Here is a 20,793-nt window from a genome sequence, read left to right as displayed (position 1 = left end):
AATGGACCGACACACCCCCTTAATGTATAGACACCTCCCCTAAATGGACATACACACCGTGGAGGTGAATTGAAATTCCCAATTCAAGAACTAACATCCCGCCCCCTTCCTGTGTTCATCCAGTTGATTGGACATGTTCTGTGTGATTGACAGCTGCTGTTGGAGGAGAAGCTGAACTGTGGCGCCGTGTCACAGGAAGTGGGCGTGTTCGTGGAGCTGCTCTGGACAGAGGCTCTGGGTTCCCTCAGCAACATCCTGAAGATTCCAATCACCAGCATCAGTTTGAATGACGTACGCCTCTGATTGGCTCTGAGTGTTCAGTGAGAATGAGGAAGTGTGTGATGTCACTGTGATTTGCTGCTCTGAACTTGTGTAGGTTTAGAGTTAACTCTGTATACATGCAGGGTGTGACTGAGTAGTAGCTCAATCAGAACTGTGTGTGTGTGTGATTGTGTGTATGTTTGTGTGTGCGTGTCTATGTGGGTTTCCGCATGCATGCCTGTGTGTGTGTGTGTATGTTTGTGTGTGTGCGTCTATGTGGGTTTCTGTGTGCATGCGTGCAATTGTGTCAGTATGAAGTAAGTGTGTTGTTGTTATGTGCCTGTCCAGGTGAGCAGGGTGGAGGGGTTGCTGCTGCAGGTGCAGAAGAGGCTGAGGGAGGGGGAGGGGGAGGGGGGTGACACCACGGTGGTCTCTCTGATGGGGGAGGTCTACACCCTGCTGCCCCACAGACTACCCTGCCCCCCGGTCAATGCCAGGCTGGTCTCCCAGAAACTGGACCTCTGTCAGGTAACACACACACGCACTTACGCACACGCTACGCAGACACACACACTAGACACACACACACACACACAAACACATACACACACAAACACACACACACACACAGAATAACCTTTGTCCTTAGACAATGCAGAAGCAGCAAGCAAGTCACATGCAGCAACATTACACCGTGAACAGAAGTTGTCTGTGGGAATGTGTACATGGACATGTAAGGTTAGGGTGGGGTGGGGTGTGCTTATGTAACTCAGTTGAGATGGTAAATTCACTCCTCCAGTTCAAGCCTGGGTGCGGAAGGAGAGAAAGAGAGAGGGAGGGAGGGAGAGGGAGATGGAGAGAGAGGGAGAGGGAGATGGAGAAAGAGGGAGCGAGAGAGTGTGTGTACTAACATGAGTGTGTACTAACATGAGTGTGTTCTTTATTCTAGTTAATCAGAGACATGCTGAACGTGAGCGAGGCCACACTGAGAAGCCCCTCCCCTTCCTGTCTGGGGAAGTATCGCGCCCTGAGGTGCAGCATTGAAACAGTTCCCCCAGACTCTCCTGAGTTCACCTCCGTTAGCAAGTTGCTGCAGGACAGGTAATGCAGTGTGTGTGTGTGTGTGTGTGTGTGTGTGTGTGTGTGTGTGTGTGTGTGTGTGTGTGTGTGTGTGTGTGTGTGTGTGTGTGTCTCACTGTGTGTCTCTCTCTCTTCCCCACAGACCGGTGAAGATCCTTCAGGTGCTGTGTGTGAGCAGAGGGGTGGAGCTACAGATGTTCAGGGAGGAGCTTGGAAATGTTAAGCCCCTCCTCCACTCCTCCAGTCCTAGCAGCTTTGTGGGCATTCTGTCTCGGTGAGCACACACACACACACTTTCTCTCTCTCTCTCTCACACACACACACACACACACACACACTCTCTATCTCTCTCTCACACACACACTTTCTCTCTCACACACACTCACACTCACACTCACACGCACACACACAGGATATGTTACTACATGTCTATTGTGTCTCTTCCAGGGGCCTGCTGCTGCCCAGGGTGGGCGTGGAGCATCATGGAGTAGAGAGAACGGACCAGGGGAACCTGGGTAGTGGGGTCTACTTCAGTGACGCTATGAGGTGTGTAGGCAGGAGACACACACTCCTCTATACATTGGGACTAGTATGTACTGTGGAGACTATGTATAAAAAATTTATTGTTTGATTTCAAATCCAAACTGTTGGAGTATAGTGCTAAAAGAAGATAAGCCAAGGGTGACTTTATTCACCAAAAATGCATAAATGTTGATGCTTTGTTTTGTAGCCAATCAAAGTATTGTTAGGTAAATACAGCATAAAACACTAGGTGGTGAGTGTTTCCGGAATTCTTTGGCAGTTATTGAGTTAACTAAATATATTCCCTATTTATGTACTATGTATTGTAAATAAATTGCATAGATATGCAGATATATTATGTGTGTGAAAGCGCCCAGGTATTGTAGATCACAGTATCTATTCTCTCTCTATCTGTGTTAACAGTAACACATGTAGATATGTGTTCTATGTGTTAACAGCACAAGTGTGATTGTGAATGTGTGTATTATGTGTGTGAGCAGCACCAGTGTGAAATACTCTAAGCCCAGTGTGACGGACGGTTCTCGGCTGCTGCTGGTGTGTGACGTGGCGTTGGGCCGTTGCCATGACCTCCGGAGCAGGGACACCACTCTCAGCCACGCCCCCGAAGGCTACCACAGTGTACACGGGGTCCAACGCACCCACAACACACACTCAGAGTTTGAGGTAGTGTGTGTGTGTGTGTGTGTGTGTGTGTGTGTGTGTGTGTGTGTGTGTGTGTGTGTGTGTGTGTGTGCGTGCGTGCGCGCACATGCCTGTGTGCGTGTGTTGTACTGATGTTGTGTGTGTGTGTGTGTGTGTGTGTGTGTGTGTGTGTGTGTCAGGATGATGAGTATGTGGTGTATAGCCCAGACCAGGTGAGGCTGAGGTACCTGGTCCAGTTCAGTCTGGAGGAAGACCAGGTGAAGGAGTTCCATCCCACCATAGACATTTCCTCTGAACTGGCCCCGCCCACCTCTGACCTCTGTAAGTACATGCCACACACTACCCACATATGACCTCTGTGAGTACACACTACGAAGTACACACTACACACCTCCACTTCTGTCAGTGCACTCCACCGATATGACACTGGTAGTGCTCTATTCACATGATTGCCTCTGTTGCCCAAGATGATACATGTGTGTTTTGTTGAAGGTTGATTCTGCTGGTTCAGAGCTTGTTGTTGTGTGTGTCTCTCTCTAGTGTCCACTACTGAGGGAGAGGAGGGTGTAGGGAGCCATAAGAACCCTCTGGATGATGTCACAGCAGGCCTGTTGGACAGCTCTGGACAACCACTCCCCCTGGAGGCCGTCCATGTGAAGTGCAGGCTGATGGATCTGCTCTCACAGGTAATCTTCTACTCTGGACTGGTGACTGACTAGTTTACTGTAGACCAGATCTGGGGCAAAAACATAATGTGAAATGCTTTCAAATACTTTTTGTATATTTTGAGATATGAATAAATGGAAGTTGGTTTTGATAAGGCCACCTTGTTCAAAAATCCTTGGGAGAACCCTGAAAACCCTATGGTCGGAATGGTTGACCAAGTACACTATATGGGTGTGGATGATATGGATGATCTGGGCTGGAGGGTTTGGGGTAAAGGTAGAAAATCACATTTGCAGTTAGAAAGTGCTGAACATCCATCTTTTCCCACATGGCCAGATAGTGACAACTGACTGCTGACCTTATGAACTCTGAACTCTCCTGACTGCTGACCTTATGAACTCTGAACTCTCCTGACTGTTGACCTTATGAACTCTGAACTCTCCTGACTGTTGACCTTATGAACTCTGAACTCTCCTGACTGCTGACCTTATGAACTCTGAACTCTCCTGACTGTTGACATTATGAACTCTGAACCTGTACCGTAACACTAGTCCCTCAGTATCATGCCTCTCTCCTATTGGCTGCCAGGTCATCATCTTCCAGAAGTACACCAATCAGAGTGCCGTCCCCATCGAGGCTAAGTATGTGTTCCCATTGGATGATTCTGCTGCAGTGTGCGGGTTTGAGGCCTTCATCAACGGGAAACACGTGGTTGGAAAGGTAATTACATTACCTTTTTTTAATTAATTAATTACCTTACAAAGGTAATTACATTCCATGCATTACAATGAGCCTGTCCTCCGGTTTCTACCTCCACTAGACCTCTGCTGTGGGTTTCTGTGTGACGTTATTGTGTTTCTGTGTGATGTTATTGTGTCTGGTTGTGTTTCTGTGTGATGTTATTGTGTCTGGTTGTGTTTCTGTGTGATTTTATTGCGTCTGTTTTCACTCCCAGGTGAAGGAGAAGGAGCAGGCGCGTAAAGAGTACAAGCAGGCCATAGAGAAAGGCCATGGAGCCTACCTGATGGACCAGGACGCACCTGTATGTGTCTGTATATACACGCACACACACACACACACACACACACACACACACCCTATGTACCAGGACACACCTGTACGTCCTACCTCTGATGTGAACTTCAATAGGAAACCCATTTTACATGAAATGAAAGTCAAAAAATAAAATAACAGTCAAGCGCAGCTCATATGAAAATGTCTAGTATGAATGTTATTCTAATGATGATGTCATCACTGTGCGCCGTCAGGACGTGTTCACCATCAGCGTGGGCAACCTGCCCCCCGGCGCAACCGTCCTCATCAAAGTCACCTTCGTCTCCGAGCTGGTCATCAGGGCGGGCTCCGTCCTCTTCTCCCTGCCCGGCAGCGTGGCGCCATGGCAACAGAGCGCGGCGCTCAACCAGACCACGCAGGTACTGCAGGAGGAGGGGATTGGGCTGGTCTGAGTGACAGCTGCTCTCACGAGGTAGAGAAGAGGTTAAATGTTGTAGACGTTTAAGATGGGCGTTGATACGGTTTAGATTCAACTGAACTAATATAATATAGGAATGCCGTTCGCAACTCATTCAAAAAGGCTTGCCTAGGTTGTAGGGTCGTATAAAGCGTACAGAAAGAAAAAATGCTTTGGACTTCTGCTGTGAATATTTATTAATCTTTTGAAAAGTACTTTTAGTGAGGGCAGGTTTACCTCTCCTTTTAGTGAGGGCAGGTTTTACCTCTCCTTTTAGTGAGGGCAGGTTTTACCTCTCCTTTTGGTGAGGGCAGGTTTTACCTCTCCTTTTAGACACTGTACTGACATAGTCGTTAATACGCTGATGTGTGTTTGTTTGTCGTGGTCTCCTAGGTGACTGTGGAGAAGGTGTGTGTGACTGAATTGGCAACACAGGGGTGAGTGACCTATCAGCTTTGGACTATCTATCATCACGCTGCTACAACATGTATGTACATGTATGTAGTGTGTTCCTTTTCTCACATGTACCGTGGTCTCTGCTCTCAGGGAGTTCACTCTGGACATGTCCATTGACATGCCCTATGAGGTCATCAACCTGCATTGTGTCACACACAAAGTCAAGATTAAGGTAACTTTTGTGTGTGTGTGTGTGTGTGAGAGAGAGAGGGATGTTTGTGTGTGTGTGTTTGGGGGGGGGTTGTGTGTGTGTGTGTGTGTGTGTGTGTGTGTGTGTGTGTGTGTGTGTGTGTGTGTGTGTGTGTGTGTGATAGAGAGATCTTCATGTCTGCGTGTGTGTGTTGTTCTTGTCTCTAGAGGACAGACTGTAGGGCAGTGCTGAGTACGTGTCCAGGTGAGACTCTGGGTCCTGATGGCTTCCAGCTGTCCTTCAGCATGTCCAACATCCACCTGCCCAGGATGTGGGTGGAGAACCACCCTGAGAAAGACAGCCAGGTCAGTCTCTCTCTCTCTCTCTCTCTCTCTCTGTCTGTCTGTCTCTCTCTCTCTCTCTCTCTCTCTCTCTCTCTCTCTCTCTGTCTCAGTCTGTCTCGAATTTGTCTCTCTCTCCTCTCTTTCTCTTTGTCTCTCTCTCTTTCATTCTCTCTCGTTATCATCATTCTCCCCCTCTCCCTCTCTCTCTCTCTCTTCTCTCTCTCCTCCAGGCCTGTATGTTGGTGTTCTACCCAGACTTTGACTCCAGCCCCAGGCTAGGCCCCAGCTCAGGCTCCTGCAGCCCCAGCCCCGACTCAGGCCCCATCTCCAACCCCAGTGAGGTGGTCCTTCTCCTGGACACATCAGAGTCCATGGGGGAGGCTCTCCAGGACGCCCGGAGGCTGGCCCTGCAGGTCCTCAACAGCCTGGACTGCAGTGTCCGAGTCAACATCATCGCCTTTGGCACAGGTGGGAATGGATCACACTCTGAAAGCCCTTTTAAAGGCACAACCCTGGATTTGTTCTGCTGTTTAATAGTCATATCAGATCATGAAATAGTATACTACTGTAGATTCTCAAATAATCTGACTTATAGATGCCTAATGAGCTTAGTACAGCAGTCTTATCATAACACAAGATACTTCCAAGTATTTGACATGCAAAGGCAAAAACATCTTCTCTTTATCCTAATTTCTCTGGCTGGGTTTGTCTTCACAGATCAAAAGGAGGCTTTCCTCTCTGCCCAGCCCCTTGCCAAGGCCCTCCAACCAGCCAAGCAGTTCATCATGGTGAGTGCTGACGGACAGCTCCAGGAGCCAATCACAAGCCTTTGTCTTGGAAGTCAAGTATTCTAAGGATGTGTAGTAGAGATTATTCCATGACACCACAAAAGCCACTTGATATTCACCTTACTGCTAACATAAAATAAACATGTTTTCATTATCATTGTTTGCTGACTCTTAATAAGTCCTTACATATCTTACATCAGCCCAACATCGGACACTATCAAGTACACTTTACATTGTGAAGTTGTTTTCATTCCTTTCCTTGCCCCTGTTGTTGTTGCCAGACCTCCCCACCAGTTGGGGGCAGCACAGAGCTGTGGAGGCCGCTGCGCAGCCTGAGTCTGCTGCCTCCATCACAGGGAGTGAGGAACCTGCTGCTGCTGTCAGACGGTCACATCCAGAACCAGGTTCTGACCCTACAGCTGCTCCGAGACCAGGCCCAACACAGCAGACTGTTCACCTGTGGACTCAGGTAGGGGGGAGAGGGTAGGGCTGGGGGTGGGTAGAGGGTAGGGGTAGGGGGGAGAGGGTAGGGCTGGGGGTGGGTAGAGGGTAGGGGTAGGGGGGAGAGGGTAGGGCTGGGGGTGGGTAGGGGTAGGGGGGAGAGGGTAGGGCTGGGGGTGGGTAGGGGGGAGAGGGTAGGGCTGGGGGTGGGTAGGGGGTAGGGGTAGGGGGGATAGGGTAGGGGTGGAGGGTAGGGGTAGGGGGGAGAGGGTAGGGCTGGGGGTGGGTAGGGGGTAGAGGGTAGAGGGGAGAAGGTAGGGCTGGGGGTGGGCAGGGGGTAGGGGTAGGGAGAGAGGCCACTTTAGATTGAGAGAGAGAGAGGTCTACGATGTTCTGTCAATGTTATAATCATGAGTGTGTGTGTGTGTGTGTGTGTGTGTGTGTGTGTGTGTGTGTGTGTGTGTGTGTGTGTGTGTCTCCTCAGCCCGACAGCCAATCGACACATGCTACGAGCCCTGGCCCAGGCAGGGGGAGGAGCCTATGAATTCTTTGACACCAAGACGAAGCACACCTGGGCAGAGAAGGTCAGACTGTGTGTGTGTGTGTGTGTGTGTGTGTGTGTGTGTGTGTGTGTGTGTGTATATATGTGTACGTGCGTACATGCATGGTTGTGTGCGTGTGGGCATGTGTGTGTGTGTGTGTGTGTGTGTGTGTGTGTGTGTGTGTGTGTGTGTATTGTTCTTGTCCCTACTCTACTCTATAACAGTCTACATTGATCAGACCAGGACAGAGAAGGCCAGACTGATGTGGTAGTCTACATGACAGTGGCCCTGGGCAGACTATTATTTTGACATGAATAAACACAAATGGGTTTTGATAATGCGATTCAGCACCGCGCTGTTCAAAAATCCTGGGGAGAACTCTGAATAACCCTGTTGGTGTGTGTCTGTGTCTGTGTGTGTGTCTGTGTGTGTGTCTGTGTGTGTGTGTGTGTGTGTGTGTGTGTGTGTGTGTGTGTGTGTGTGTGTGTGTGTGTGTGTGTGTGTGTGTGTGTGTGTCAGATGGGGAGTCAGGTGAAGCTGATGGCGTCTCCAGGATGCAGTTCCGTCTCAGTGAAGTGGCAGCAGTTCAACCCTACAGCGCCCTCTCCTGTCCAGGCCCCCACACAGCTCCACGCTCTCTTCAACAACTGTCAGACCCTGGTCTATGGCTTTGTGCCACACTGCACACAGGTAGGTGTGTGTGTGTGTGTGTGTGTGTGTGTGTGTGTGTGTGTGTGTGTGTGTGTGTGTGTGTGTGTGTGTGTGTGTGTGTGTGTGTGAGAGAGAATAACATTTTTCTTGTATGCGATGATGTAGGCCACTACAAGGCAGGTGTGTGTGTGTGTGTGTGTGTGTGTGTGTGTGTGTGTGTGTGTGTGTGTGTGTGTGTGTGTGTGTGTGTGTGTGTGTGTGTGAGAGAGAGAATAACATGTGTCTTGTATGTGATGCTGTAGGCCACTCTCTTTGGGGATCTGAGCGGTCAGGAGATTAAGACCATGGTGTCGACCTCTGAGCTGCAGAAGACAAGAGGCACGGTACGACCACAAACCAGGAACCTCAACTATGAACCTTAACTATGAACCATGAACCACAAACTTTAATTATGAACCTTAACTATGAACCTTAACTATGAACCATGAACCATGAACCTTAACTATGAACCTTAATTATGAACCATGAACCTTAACCATGAACCTTAACCATAAAACTTAATGATGAACCTTAACCATGAACCTTAACCACAACCACATCTCAGGAGTCATTTACACTGTGTGAGCTGTTCAGTCATGTGTGTGTGTGTCTGTGTGTATGTATGTGTTTACATGGAGGAAGCCTTTTCTAAAAAACGGTTAAAATACCAGTCCCTAGTCACACTTATTAGTGGCCTTGGCTTCAGGTGTCAGCTGGTAATACTGATATTTGACAGCCTTGGACATGTGCATTACCTGACAGTACATGGACTGCAAACTGCAGGCCTCCCAATGAAAAAAGCCAAGCAGCTTATAAAATATTGTTCTGTGTCAGCTGTTGTGGGAAGATTACCTGTGTGGTGAAGATGGTGTTACCTGTACCCATGATTATCTGTATAATCTTTGTTATATTTTGGGGTCTTTGATGTAATGCTTTACTGTGAACCCAAATAAGTATTTTAAGTGTGTGTGTGTGTGTGTGTGTCTGTGTGTGTGTCTGTGTGTGTGTGTGTGTCTGTGTGTGTGTCTGTGTGTGTCTGTGCAGTTTCTCCACAAGCTTACAGCCAGGGCGGTCATCAGAGACTACGAGGACGGCAGCCTTCACACAGACGAGGCAGAACATGAGGTTTGTGTATGTGTGTGTGTGTGTGTGTGTGTGCGTGTGCATAGACATAATGTATGTGTATGTATAGACAGGGATAATGGTATATGGACTGTTTTGGGTTCTCTAGCTGATTGTGGACCAGTGTGTTGTCCTGACCCCTGACCCCTTCACCTTCCCAGGGGAAGAAAGCAGAGCTTAAGTCCTTCATCATTGAGCTCAGCAAAGAGTTCTCTATCCTGTCTCAGTTCACCAGCTTTGTGGCCATCGAGGAGAGGGTATGTCTAACACACGCACAGACACACACACACACGCACACACACAGTACAAAATCTTCATAGTGCTACAATGCTTTCAGGAAATGTGGACCCTTGGAAAGGGAAATAATGCTATCTGTCTCTCTCTCTCTCCCTCTCTTTCTCCCTCCCCCCCTCTCTTTCTCCCTCTCCCTCTCCGTCTCTCTCTCTGTCTCTCTCTCCCTCTCTCTCTCTCTCTCTCTCTCTCTCTCTCTCTCTCTCTCAGGACTCAGGGCAGCCTGAGGCAGGCTTCACTGACGTTCCCAAGCTCATCTCGCAGGAGGACGTGGACTTTCTGCCTTACCTCAGCTGGGAGGAAGAGAAAGAGGATGATGAACTCCTGGATGGTGATGAAGATATGGAAGTGGGCACGATGGATGATGAAGTCATGATGAGTTATCAGGGGAGTTGCATAATGGATGATGACAGGGAAAGAGGGTTAATGTATGATCCCACAGAAGGGGATTACTACATGGATATATTGGGATTGCCAATAGCATGCCAGGCAGGGCACCAAGCCTCCCCTACATTCTCACCCTCTTACTCCGGACCTCTAGCGGCAGAGGACATCCTGGAGTCCCTGGATGCCGAGAATGCCGACGTTGCTGGGCGTCACAGTCGCCTCATGGGGACCTCTCGGTTACTGCGTAGACCCCGCAACAGGAGTGCTGCTGGTCCCTTAGACGAGATCCTGCCCCCTGGCAAACAGAGAGCAGCGGCTCCAGCCTTCAAGCGTGGTTCTCACAGTGCTGTCATCACCCCTTCGCCCCCACCCCCACCCCCTCCCCGTCCTCTTCTGCAATTCTCAGCCATGGAGTTCAGTTCCAAGGGAGTAGACACAGACGGACCCCCTTCTCTCCCTGCTCCCTCTGTTCTCGCCGGGTACGATTTTGCTACTTCTTCTGCCCTTCGTCCTCCTCCTCCTCTCTGTGTGATTGCTGATGCTGCTCCTACTGGTCTTCTTAGAGCCTCGATTCAGAGGAAAGCCAGAGACAGACGCACGCAAAAATTTGGTCTATCTGGGCCAGCCGTGACAGACGGACCCCAGCTCTCCGGTGGATTTGGGACAACAAAATCCTCAGCAAGACTCCACAGTCAGGTTGGAGACAGTTCTCTGCATGCCGGTGCAGGGCCCCCTGGTGGTGGTAGGTGTTATATGGGCTCAGCCCGAGCTATGGGGTACGGTTTTGTGGCAGGACCCCCGGCCAGACCCGCTCAGGCCATGGCCAGTGTCTCTTTGGGGTCCGTTAACAAACTCCAACGTTGGGACGAAACGAGTCTGGTGGGGATGCCAATGGTCCCACGGGGGATGACCCGTCAGACCTGCTCAGCCACAGTGAAGGTCCACCATGTAGACACACTGAGGACACACACACCATCAGTAGCCTACGAGCGCTCCTCTGAGAGGTGAGTCTCAGCGCCGAGGGGGAGAGAGGGAGAGAGAGGGAGGGAGAGGGAGGGGGAGGGAGAGGGATAGAGGTGAATCCTGTTACTGTACTGTAACGTCTAAACGCTTTAGGGATCTAACTCTTCTCTTCTCGTCTCCTCCTTTCTCTTCTCTTCTCTTCCCTCCCCTCTCTTCTTTTCTCTCTCTCTCTCTCCGAAAAAAAATTGTCTCACATTATCTGTTTTCAGTTTTACTTCTATTTTCCATTGTCTTCTTTGGTAGTATTTATTTTTTTATTTGTAAGTCATCCCAATGAATCTAAATAGAAGTGAATTAGAAGAGAGATCGAGAGAGACATGTGCGTGTGCTAGAGAGTGTTTCAGAGATCATTCTTTTCCATTCATGTATTTGTATATTTGTCTTTGTTTCAGGAAGAGAGCTGGTTTTGGTTTCAGGAGAGGTGTTGTTGATGCAGTAAAATGGCCAGAGATCTTTACCTTGCAGCATTCAGTAAGTACAGCGGTTGTCCACTTGTCTCAAAGCCTTGGGCACCCAGCGACACCAAACTATGCTATCTCTAGATTACAGATTGAGACAATGGTATCTCTATGCGAGTCATCCGTTGACGGACAACGAAGATGACAAGGGTCTGTTCATGTCCGTTTCACACGTTTTTGACAGACAAAAACATTTAAGAAGGAGTTGATTCTTAGCACAGTTTAGCACATTAGAAACAAGGTTTCATATTGAGACGCCAGGTTGCATTGTTTAGTTGCTCGGTTGTTTCAAATGTCACCGAATTCCATGGATCAAATCGGATAGGGATTTCATATGTACATGTTTGTACCCGTTTTCTGATTGGTGTGGCCGGGGCCTTGCACACCGCACCATACATACAACAATGTCCTACATGCAGGCCTGGAATTTCATCATTTTAGGGGCAAGGCCACTTGGCCTTTGGTGTTGTCAAATTTTTGAGGGCACAAAGGCCAATTGCCTGGGAAGCAAGGCCATCAAATAAAACAATGATTTTAAGTCCACGAAAATAATGAATTTAACTTAAGGGTTAAGGATGATTTTATTTTTAATACATGGTATAACTATCAGTGAAATAAATAAATACAAAAGCTGTTTATTTCACATAATAATGTATTAGCACAGTACAGAACAGCTCAGTACAGAACAGCTCAACTCAGCACAGCACAGCTCAAATCAGTACAGTACAGCTCAGTACAGAACAGCTCAGATCAGAACAGCCCGGTCCGGCCCTGCTGGGTTCAGCTCAGAGGACAACAGGGAGGTGAGCAGTCTGATCTCACAGTGACGGACAGGAGTCCTGTTTAACCCAACACCAAGGTGTCAGCCAAAATAGACCCAGGACATTAGCCCCCATCAGAGCCCAGCTGGGATAAGTTATTGTTCTTCTGAAAGACAAGATCCTCACCTGCTCATCTGTTTATACAAACTCTTAAGTCAAAAGTTCATACACGCTCAGACCTGAACTAATCAGTCACTGGACTCGTTTGAAGATGGGGATGGGGAGTCAGGGGGAGTTGTAGTGTATATTTTGGGGTTCCTTGGACCATATGGATGAATGTTTGGCCTCTTTTTGGTGATGCCAGCTGCCCACCATTTTGCCACTGCTTCTTGGCTTTGAAAATCTGCAGGAGCACAATCCTGTGACTTGATGAGGAGGAGGTCTTCAATGGTTGACGTACGCAGGCTTAAGCGTAAGTCCCCCTGCATTCTCTTCATGACAGAACTGCTGCTCTACCTGAGAGGTAGAGACAGGGAACACGAAGATGATTCTGACAAGGTGTAGCAGATTGGGGTACGTGCTTCCCTTGTCCATCAGAAACCTTGACCATAGCGGGAGGAAGTTTGGCCTTTGTGGAGGTGCACTATGTCAACTTTCGCTCTAAATCGCTCCCTGACTATCTCAGCCACATTGCGTTTTTGGTGAGAAGAGGCTCAAAGTGCTTGCATAAGTGATGTAACTCCCTCATCTCTGTGAAATCTACAAAGGTCACACTGGTGTCTAAAAACCATATTGACAGGAAAGAGGCAGAGGAGAAAACAGCAAAATCAGCTGGGGCAGTGTGGGCGAAGCATCGAGGCCACTGTGGCTACAGGGCATATCATTTTTTGAGGGGCATAAGGCCAAACTGAGGGGAAAATTCCTGACCTGCCTACTTGTATTCCATTGCTTTTTGTAAATGATAATCAAGTTTTCTTGTTCTAAATGATAATGGAATATGACAATGGAATAAAAGCACATAGCTCTGATAAGTAGTGGAGCTCGCCTCATCCACTACCTATGTGTAAAAGAGCCACCGGCGGCCATCTTGTGCCTAGCGGCTCACCAGACTATGACAGTTGCTCATTTCCTGTTTGTATGGTTTGTTGTGTGTCAGGAGGGCTACTGGGAGTGTAGCCCTGTGCTGGGAGCTCTCTTGGGGGTGGATGTGGACTTCTTTGCCAACGTCTTCCTGAAGCAGAAGGGCATCTCCTCTCTAGGTACAGTACAGTACATTACAGTGGAAACTCTGCTGTGTGTGTGTGTGTGTGTGTGTGTGTGTGTGCTTGCGCTTGCGAGTGTTTACTTTTGTTTGTGTGGGTCTGCTTGCGTGTGTGTGCTCGTGTGTGTGTGCTCGTGTGTGTGTGTGTGTGTGTGTGTCTGTGTGTATGCATGCATGCATGCGTGTGCACTTGCATACACTAGTGTGTGTGTGTGTGTGTGTGGTGTGTCAGGTGCATGGTCTTAATGTGTGTGTTTGTGCGTGTGTGTGTTCATTTGTGTACACTTGTGTGTGTTGTGTCAGGTGCATGGTTCTTATGTGTGTGTGTGTGTGTGTGTGTGTGTGTGTGTGTGTGTGTGTGTGTGTGTGTGTGTGTGTGTCAGGTGTGAGGGCCCATGCTGACATCCTGAGGCTGGTAGCCACCCTGCTAGTCCTGCAGTTGATGAGGGTGAAGAGGCTGGAGGAGGGCAAGCTGCTCCACAGTCTGTTCCGCCTAGACCACGCTCCTCCGCCCAGGTAGGACACAATACACACCTATAACACTGTCTCTCTACCCCTCTCTGTGTGTGTGTGTGTGTGTGTGTGTGTGTGTGTGTGTGTGTGTGTGTGTGTGTGTGTGTGTGTGTGTGTGTGTGTGTGTGTAAACATGCCTCCTTCTGTGGACATTCCTCTAAGTCTGTGTGTGTGTGTGTGTGTGTGTGTGTGTGTGTGTGTGTGTGTGTGTGTGTGTGTGTAAACATGCCTCCTTCTGTGGACATTCCTCTAAGTCTGTGTGTGTCTGTGTGTGTGTCTGTGTGTGTGTCTGTGTGTGTGTGTGTGTGTGTGTGTGTGTGTGTGTGTGTGTGTGTGTGTGTGTGTGTGTGTGTGCCTCCACAGGTCAGAGCGCTGGGAGGCGGTGAGAAGGGCAGTGGACTGGGCGTGCTGGGCAGACCGTCAGTACCCGTGTGTCTGCAGCAGGCTGGAGTTTGGCTGGGACTGGGAGTCTTCCACCCGCCAGCTCCTGGGAGTCGACCCCCCACAACCCCCTCTCCCCCCTCACAGTCATGGGGAGGCTGGGGGCCGTGCTGCCCCAATGACCCTTCCCTAATAAGGGATGTAGTAGTACAAGTGTCGTTGTAGGGGTGTAGTAGTAGAGGTGTAGTAGGATTGTAGTAGTAGAAGTATAGTAGGATTGTAGTAGTAGAGGTGTAGTAGGATTGTAGTAGTAGAGGTGTAGTTGGATTGTAGTAGTAGAGGTGTAGGAGGGGTGGAGTAGGGATGTAGTGAAGGAAATTATGAAGTAATTAAAGAAGGTTCTATAATTGTACTTGTCTTGTATAATCTGTTGCCAATTATCTGCTCTGTTGCTTGTTATGCACTTTAGCTGATACATACTGTAAAAGTGACCTTTCAACAATTATGCATGAAATGAGTCAAAAAGTAAAAACATGCTTTTAAATAAGTGTATATTATATTACATGTAATAAGTCAAGTTTTTAACTCCATATGTGTCCTTTTAACCTGGATTTTGTATCAGATGGAAGGTGATGGAAATGGTGATGGAATAATTGTATCTCACTATTATTGCTTCAGTCTGACACAGTATTGTATTATGTTCTTGCCTGTCCATATACTCACTGATCTGACTGCATTTTCAACAATTTCAATGTATCACAATTTAATCATTTGCTCTGCACCAAATTATGACTTGTTTCATATAAATACTTATAAAAACTTCTCAAAAGCTGATAACAACTTTTTTCTGCCTCAGAGAGAGTGATGAATGACATTAATTTGAATGTGAGAGCTGCTTGTTGCTAGACGTAGCTAGGTGTGGGAAGGTCTGTCAGTGAGAAATAGAGGAAGCCATGAGAGTGCGAGGAAGAGAGATAGACATAGAAATAAAAGGTTCTCATGACAGAATTTAAATATAGGCCATAAACGCATCATCTGTGGTAAACGTGGTCAACAACATGAAGAGAAGACACTGCTATGAAAGAAAGTTAGACACATCTTATCAACAGCCAATCACAATCGCTACCTGGTAAGACTCCAGTCCTATATAATAAAGTCCCACTGGGTATCTCTCTAATTCTCTCCAATGAGGAGACTGCTGCACGGATCACCTAGTAGAGTCATATGATCATTGAGACTGTGGTGGACCATGGAGATGTCTGAGGGAGAGATCTATGCCAACGTAGACACCTTCAACTCTCCAGACTCCAAAAGAGGGACGGGAACTAAACCCTCAGGTAAAGAGAGAGAGAGAGAGAGAGAGAGAAAGTAGAGAGATGGAGAGAATAAGAGAGCGGATGGGAAGAATTGATGAAGGTATCAGTTAAAGGAGACAGTAAAAGGAAAGAAAGAGAGAGAGAGAGAGAGAGAGATGTGTATGATCTCTTTCACCACATCTATTACACAGGTCTGGTGGAGGTAGAATTCAGATAGAGAGATCTATGTAAACGCAGACACCTTCAACTCAACAGACTCCTAAACCTGGGACTGGGACTAAACCCTCAGGTGTCCTCCTCTCCTCTCTTCTTCTTCTTCTCTTCTGTGTTCAGGTTGTCCTGAGGGCTCAGAGAGGAGAGCCAGATCCTCCAGAGCTGCTGCAGTGTGTCTGGGGCTGCTGTGTGTTCTCCTACTGGCTGCACTCATAGGCCTCTACCTCCACAGTGAGTTTGGTACCTTCAGACACTCATAGTTATAACACACAGCATCTGTAACACAGTAACAGTCGGTGAGAAAGTTTGATGTAGTACTTTAGTTTTGCCTAAGAGAGTTGTAGTAGTAGTTTTCTTTTTACATTGCAGATCACATGACTGGAGCCAACCTGACTGAGGAGAGAGACCAGCTACAGACCAGCTACAACAACCTGGCTGAGGAGAGAGACCAGCTACAGACCAGCTACAACAACCTGACTGAGGAGAGAGACAGGCTTCGGAGTTTGTTAGAGCGGAGTGAGTGTGAAAATGTAAACTTGTGTGTGTGTGTGTGTGTGTGTGTGTGTGTGTGTGTGTGTGTGTGTGTGTGTGTGTGTTGTTTTAACTGAGTTGGTAATAAAGTGTAAAGAGTTGGTGTGTGTTTTGTTCAGTGTTCAGTGAGACCACACTGTATTACTGTAAAAGGGAGTAAATTCATGTTCTTGTCTGGTGTCTTGCAGAGAGAACCTGTGCTGAAGGATGGAGGATGTTTAGTTGGAGCTGTTACTTCCTCTCTACTGAGAAGAAACCCTGGGAGGAGAGCAGACAGGACTGCAGAGACAGAGGAGCAGACCTGGTGATCATAGACAGTAATAAGGAACAGGTAGGGGCTGTGTGTGTGTGTGTGTGTGTGTGTGTGTGTGTGTGTGTGTGTGTGTGTGTGTGTGTGTGTGTGTGTGTGTGTGTGTGTGAGAGAGAGAGAGAGAGAGAGAGAGAAACGGGAGGTCATGGGGGAGAGAGATGATTCACCTTCAGGGACAGCCTATCGTCCTATTTCCACTTCAACAACATCTTTCTCAAAAACAGATATTTCTCACGGAGCTCACCAAACCAACGTGGACCTGGATTGGTCTGAGTGACAGAGAGACAGAGGGGAAATGGACATGGGTGGATGGTACTCCACTGACCACAGGGTAAGAGATACAGAACTGTAACTACTGTGACAAGCAGCTCCAGTCCTATTCAATAGTCTGGAACCAGACTGTACTTAGCTCTGTTTCACTTCTGAGTGATGTCATTACAGAGCATGTTTTAACCATGGTGTCTGGTTGTTGACCATTCAGGTACTGGGGTTTTCCACAGCCTGATAATGGTGGAGGTCATCTAGTTTATGGGGAGGAGGACTGTGGTCTCATCGTAGAGAACTGGAATGACTTCAATTGTGCCCGTCATCTCAACTGGATCTGTGAGAAAGAGCCTGAATGATAACCTACAGCTCATAATAGCATGTGGTTACATTCTTAACATGTGTGTGTGCTCTCTCTCACTTCCTCTTTCTCTCTCTCTCTTCCACTTTCTCTCTCTCTCTTCCTCTTTCTCTCTCTCTTTCTCTAACTCTGAATTACCCAAATATTGTATTAACATGTTTTCTATCGCTTGCATTCCCCTGGAATTCTCATGATTTCTCTGTTGTTGTTTTTTTGTCTGAAGGAATAAAGTTTTTTCAGATTTTGACTCCCTCTCATAGTCTGATGTACAGTTTGTCCTTGAGAGTCTACAGAAGTACCAGTAAGTGTATTAGTGGTACAGACATACTAGTCATGTGTTGGTGGTTATGAACTGGCTGAAGATCATAATTTGCGTGAAATAATGTGTAATAATGTCCTTGGACACAGAGGCGGACTCGATAGGTATAATGAGGGAAAACCCCGTTTATTTTCTGAATGTACGCCAGGACCTGGTTGACTTTCCAGTCGCCGCTTTCCAGCCGTCCTCCCTCCCAAAGCAGAGGCACACACATCTTAAACCATTTCGTTAACAAGGCTTCATTCGCAACAGGTGCGCAACGAAGCCTCGCTTTCGTAAACCCCGGCCACGGTCCTGTAGCTCCCTCTACAGGCCGAACGCTGCATGTCCCCCCACATAATGGTACAGCATTGACCTATTACATTGATCATATTGACCACCAGCGTAATATTCATTCTGTAGTCACAGTTAGGATTTCCCTGAAAGAGATTTGCCATCCCTGATGACCAAAGCTAGAAGTCGGTTTGTTTAGTTGTATATACACTACATAGTCTATACTATATGTAACAAGGGGACTGTTTAGTTGTATATACACTACATAGTCTATACTATATCTACCAAGGGGACTGTTTACTTGTATATACACTACATAGTCTATACTATATGTACCAAGGGCATGCTGCTGCAACCAGTGTTGCTTCCTTGCACTGTTGCTCAAAAGACTCTCCTGCGTCCCTGTATTACCAACACACGTGACCACCGCCAGACTACCAGATGTAAACCAGCTACGCCACCGAAAAGCTAAAGATCGGGGTACATATCAAGGACTCTCTTTTCAGCCAGTGCAAAACAGACGCAGTAGCAATAAAAGATGTGTGTTCATGACAATGAGCAAGTCAAGTGCCATCAGGTGCGCTGACAAATTCTGGTCTTAAAACAGAACAGCAAAACAGAAGTCCGGACCATATTGCAGTAGTGGTTCCATTTCATAAAGTTATCTAGTAGCACCAGAAGCACAAATATAAGAGTGGAATGCCAAAATAGTACTGCAGGGGATCACAGTGACGATGTGTGTCAGAGCTGCTGAAAAATAAAAAAAAATGTTCTGAGGAACAAAAGATACACATATATAACCACATGTTATCAACATCTTTATTCTTACACGACTTGGGCTAGTGGTGAGGGTGGTAGGGGGGGTCGTATTCGGTGACCTCTGTTATGGTTAAGCTTTTTAGATGTGTCATTGTACTGTCTGTTGTATATGTGGAAAAGGAAGCATGTGTGTTCCTTTGTTTTGTTGAAAAATGTCATCAAATTATAAAATCCAAAACAAGCAAACGGCACATTCCATTCTCTGCCTGCCTGGTAAGACTCTAGTCCTATCTAACAAGTCCCAGACCTACTGGGTATCTCTCTAATTCTCTCCAATGAGGAGACTGCTGCACGGATCACCTCGTAGAGTCATATGATGGATGCTACTGCATATCTGTAGATGCAGGGTCTCCTTGTCCCACAAGCGGTCAGGAGGGGGCACTAGTGCCTGCTTCTCCACTCCGTTGAAGAAACTGCAAGATTCATTTACTAGGACGCCCAAGTGTGTGTGTGTGTGTGTGTGTGTGTGTGTGTGTGTGTGTGCTTGCAAGTGTTTACTTTTGTTTGTGTGGGTATTCTTGCGTGTGTGTGCTCGTGCGTGTGTGTGTATGGATGCATGCGTGTGCACTTGCATACACTAGTCTGTGTGTGTGTGTGTGTGTGTGTGTGTGTGTGTGTGTGTGTGTGTGTGTGTTTGTGTGTGTGTTCATTTGTGTACACTTTTGTGTGTTGTGTCAGGTGCATGGTTCTTATGTGTGTGTGTGTGTGTGTGTGTGTGTGTGTGTGTGTGTGTGTGTGTGTGTGTGTGTGTGTGTGTGCCTCCACAGGTCAGAGCGCTGGGAGGCGGTGAGAGGGGCAGTGGACTGGGCGTGCTGGGCAGACCGTCAGTACCCGTGTGTCTGCAGCAGGCTGGAGTTTGGCTGGGACTGGGAGTCTTCCACCCGCCAGCTCCTGGGAGTCGACCCCCCACAACCCCCTCTCCCCCCTCACAGTCATGGGGAGGCTGGGGGCCGTGCTGCCCCAATGACCCTTCCCTAATAAGGGATGTAGTAGTAGAAGTGTAGTTGTAGGGGTGTAGTAGTAGAGGTGTAGTAGGAGTGGTGTAGGAGTAGGGATGTAGTAGTAGAGGTGTAGTTAGGGTGTAGGAGTAGGGATGTAGTAGTAGAGGTGTAGTAGGAGGGGTGTAGGAGTAGGGATGTAGTAGTAGAGGTGTAGTTAGGGTGTAGGAGTAGGGATGTAGTAGTAGAGGTGTAGTAGGAGGGGTGTAGGAGTAGGGATGTAGTAGTAGAGGTGTAGTAGGAGGGGTGTAGGAGTAGGGATGTAGTAGTAGAGGTGTAGTAGTTGAGGTGTAGTTGAGATGTACTAGTAGAGGTGTAAGAGGGGTGTAGTAGTAGAGGTGTAGTAGGATTGTAGTAGTAGAGGTGTAGTTGGATTGTAGTAGCAGAGGTGTAGTAGGATTGTAGTAGTAGAGGTGTAGTAGGATTGTAGTAGTAGAAGTGTAGTAGGATTGTAGTAGTAGAGGTGTAGTTGGATTGTAGTAGTAGAAGTGTAGTATGGATGTAGGAGGAATGTCGTAGTAGAGTTGTAGTAGGGATGCAGTTGGGAAGTAAGAGGAATGTAGTAGTAGTGGTAGAGGTGTAGGAGGGGTGGAGTAGGGATGTAGTGAAGGAAATGATGAAGTAATTAAAGAAGGTTCTATAATTGTACTTGTCTTGTATAATCTGTTGCCAATTATCTGCTCTGTTGCTTGTTATGCACTTTAGCTGATACATACTGTAAAAGTGACCTTACAACAATTATGCATGAAATGAGTCAAAAAGTAAAAACATGCTTTTAAACATGTAATAAGTCAAGTTTTTAACTCCATATGTGTCCTTTTAACCTGGATTTTGTATCAGATGGAAGGTGATGGAAATGGTGATGGAATAATTGTATCTCACTATTATTGCTTCAATCTGACACAGTATTGTATTATGTTCTTGCCTGTCCATATACTCACTGATCTGACTGCATTTTCAACCAAAGGACAGAATCAATCAACAATTTCAATGTTGATTGATTTAAATATAGGCCGTAAACGCATCACCTGCGGTAAACTTGGTCAACAACATGAAGAGAAGACACTGCTGGGAAAGAAAGTTAGACACATCTTATCAACAGCCAATCACAATTGCTACCTGGTAAGACTCCAGTCCT

The 20,793-nt window shown here is 47.4% G+C and overlaps 2 protein-coding genes across 2 annotated transcripts in view; both read left to right on the top strand.

Moving 5' to 3' along the window:
• Positions 1 to 14,433, top strand: part of parp4 (poly (ADP-ribose) polymerase family, member 4) — a gene marked incomplete at its 3' end in the record, with an annotated part of 28,600 nt that extends 14,167 nt beyond the window's left edge. The window contains 28 exon segments of the mRNA XM_083682676.1: positions 154 to 291; positions 610 to 789; positions 1,211 to 1,362; positions 1,484 to 1,615; positions 1,789 to 1,887; positions 2,364 to 2,547; positions 2,706 to 2,847; positions 3,067 to 3,212; positions 3,781 to 3,912; positions 4,148 to 4,234; positions 4,461 to 4,625; positions 5,057 to 5,100; positions 5,210 to 5,291; positions 5,477 to 5,614; positions 5,824 to 6,061; positions 6,311 to 6,381; positions 6,663 to 6,850; positions 7,307 to 7,406; positions 7,884 to 8,054; positions 8,318 to 8,398; positions 9,099 to 9,179; positions 9,338 to 9,433; positions 9,678 to 10,858; positions 11,270 to 11,348; positions 13,253 to 13,355; positions 13,741 to 13,873; positions 14,234 to 14,375; positions 14,377 to 14,433. Coding sequence (XP_083538802.1) covers positions 154 to 291; positions 610 to 789; positions 1,211 to 1,362; positions 1,484 to 1,615; positions 1,789 to 1,887; positions 2,364 to 2,547; positions 2,706 to 2,847; positions 3,067 to 3,212; positions 3,781 to 3,912; positions 4,148 to 4,234; positions 4,461 to 4,625; positions 5,057 to 5,100; positions 5,210 to 5,291; positions 5,477 to 5,614; positions 5,824 to 6,061; positions 6,311 to 6,381; positions 6,663 to 6,850; positions 7,307 to 7,406; positions 7,884 to 8,054; positions 8,318 to 8,398; positions 9,099 to 9,179; positions 9,338 to 9,433; positions 9,678 to 10,858; positions 11,270 to 11,348; positions 13,253 to 13,355; positions 13,741 to 13,873; positions 14,234 to 14,375; positions 14,377 to 14,433 — 4,542 coding nt within the window.
• A 1,018-nt stretch (positions 14,434 to 15,451) lies between these two features.
• LOC310813481 (C-type lectin domain family 17, member A-like) lies at positions 15,452 to 17,492 on the top strand. Its single transcript, XM_083682513.1, has 6 exons — positions 15,452 to 15,588; positions 15,901 to 16,011; positions 16,150 to 16,296; positions 16,500 to 16,642; positions 16,846 to 16,952; positions 17,103 to 17,492. Exons 1-6 carry the CDS (start codon positions 15,501 to 15,503, stop codon positions 17,242 to 17,244), a joined length of 738 nt encoding a protein of 245 aa, XP_083538639.1. The 5' UTR covers positions 15,452 to 15,500; the 3' UTR covers positions 17,245 to 17,492.
• Positions 17,493 to 20,793: the final 3,301 nt, after the last annotated feature.

This window comes from Argentina silus, assembly GCF_951799395.1.
Source record: "Argentina silus genome assembly, chromosome: 12".
Taxonomy (NCBI): Eukaryota; Metazoa; Chordata; class Actinopteri; order Argentiniformes; family Argentinidae; genus Argentina; species Argentina silus.
The sequence above is the reverse complement of the archived record's forward strand: the minus strand, read 5'-3'. Positions and strand labels throughout refer to the sequence as shown.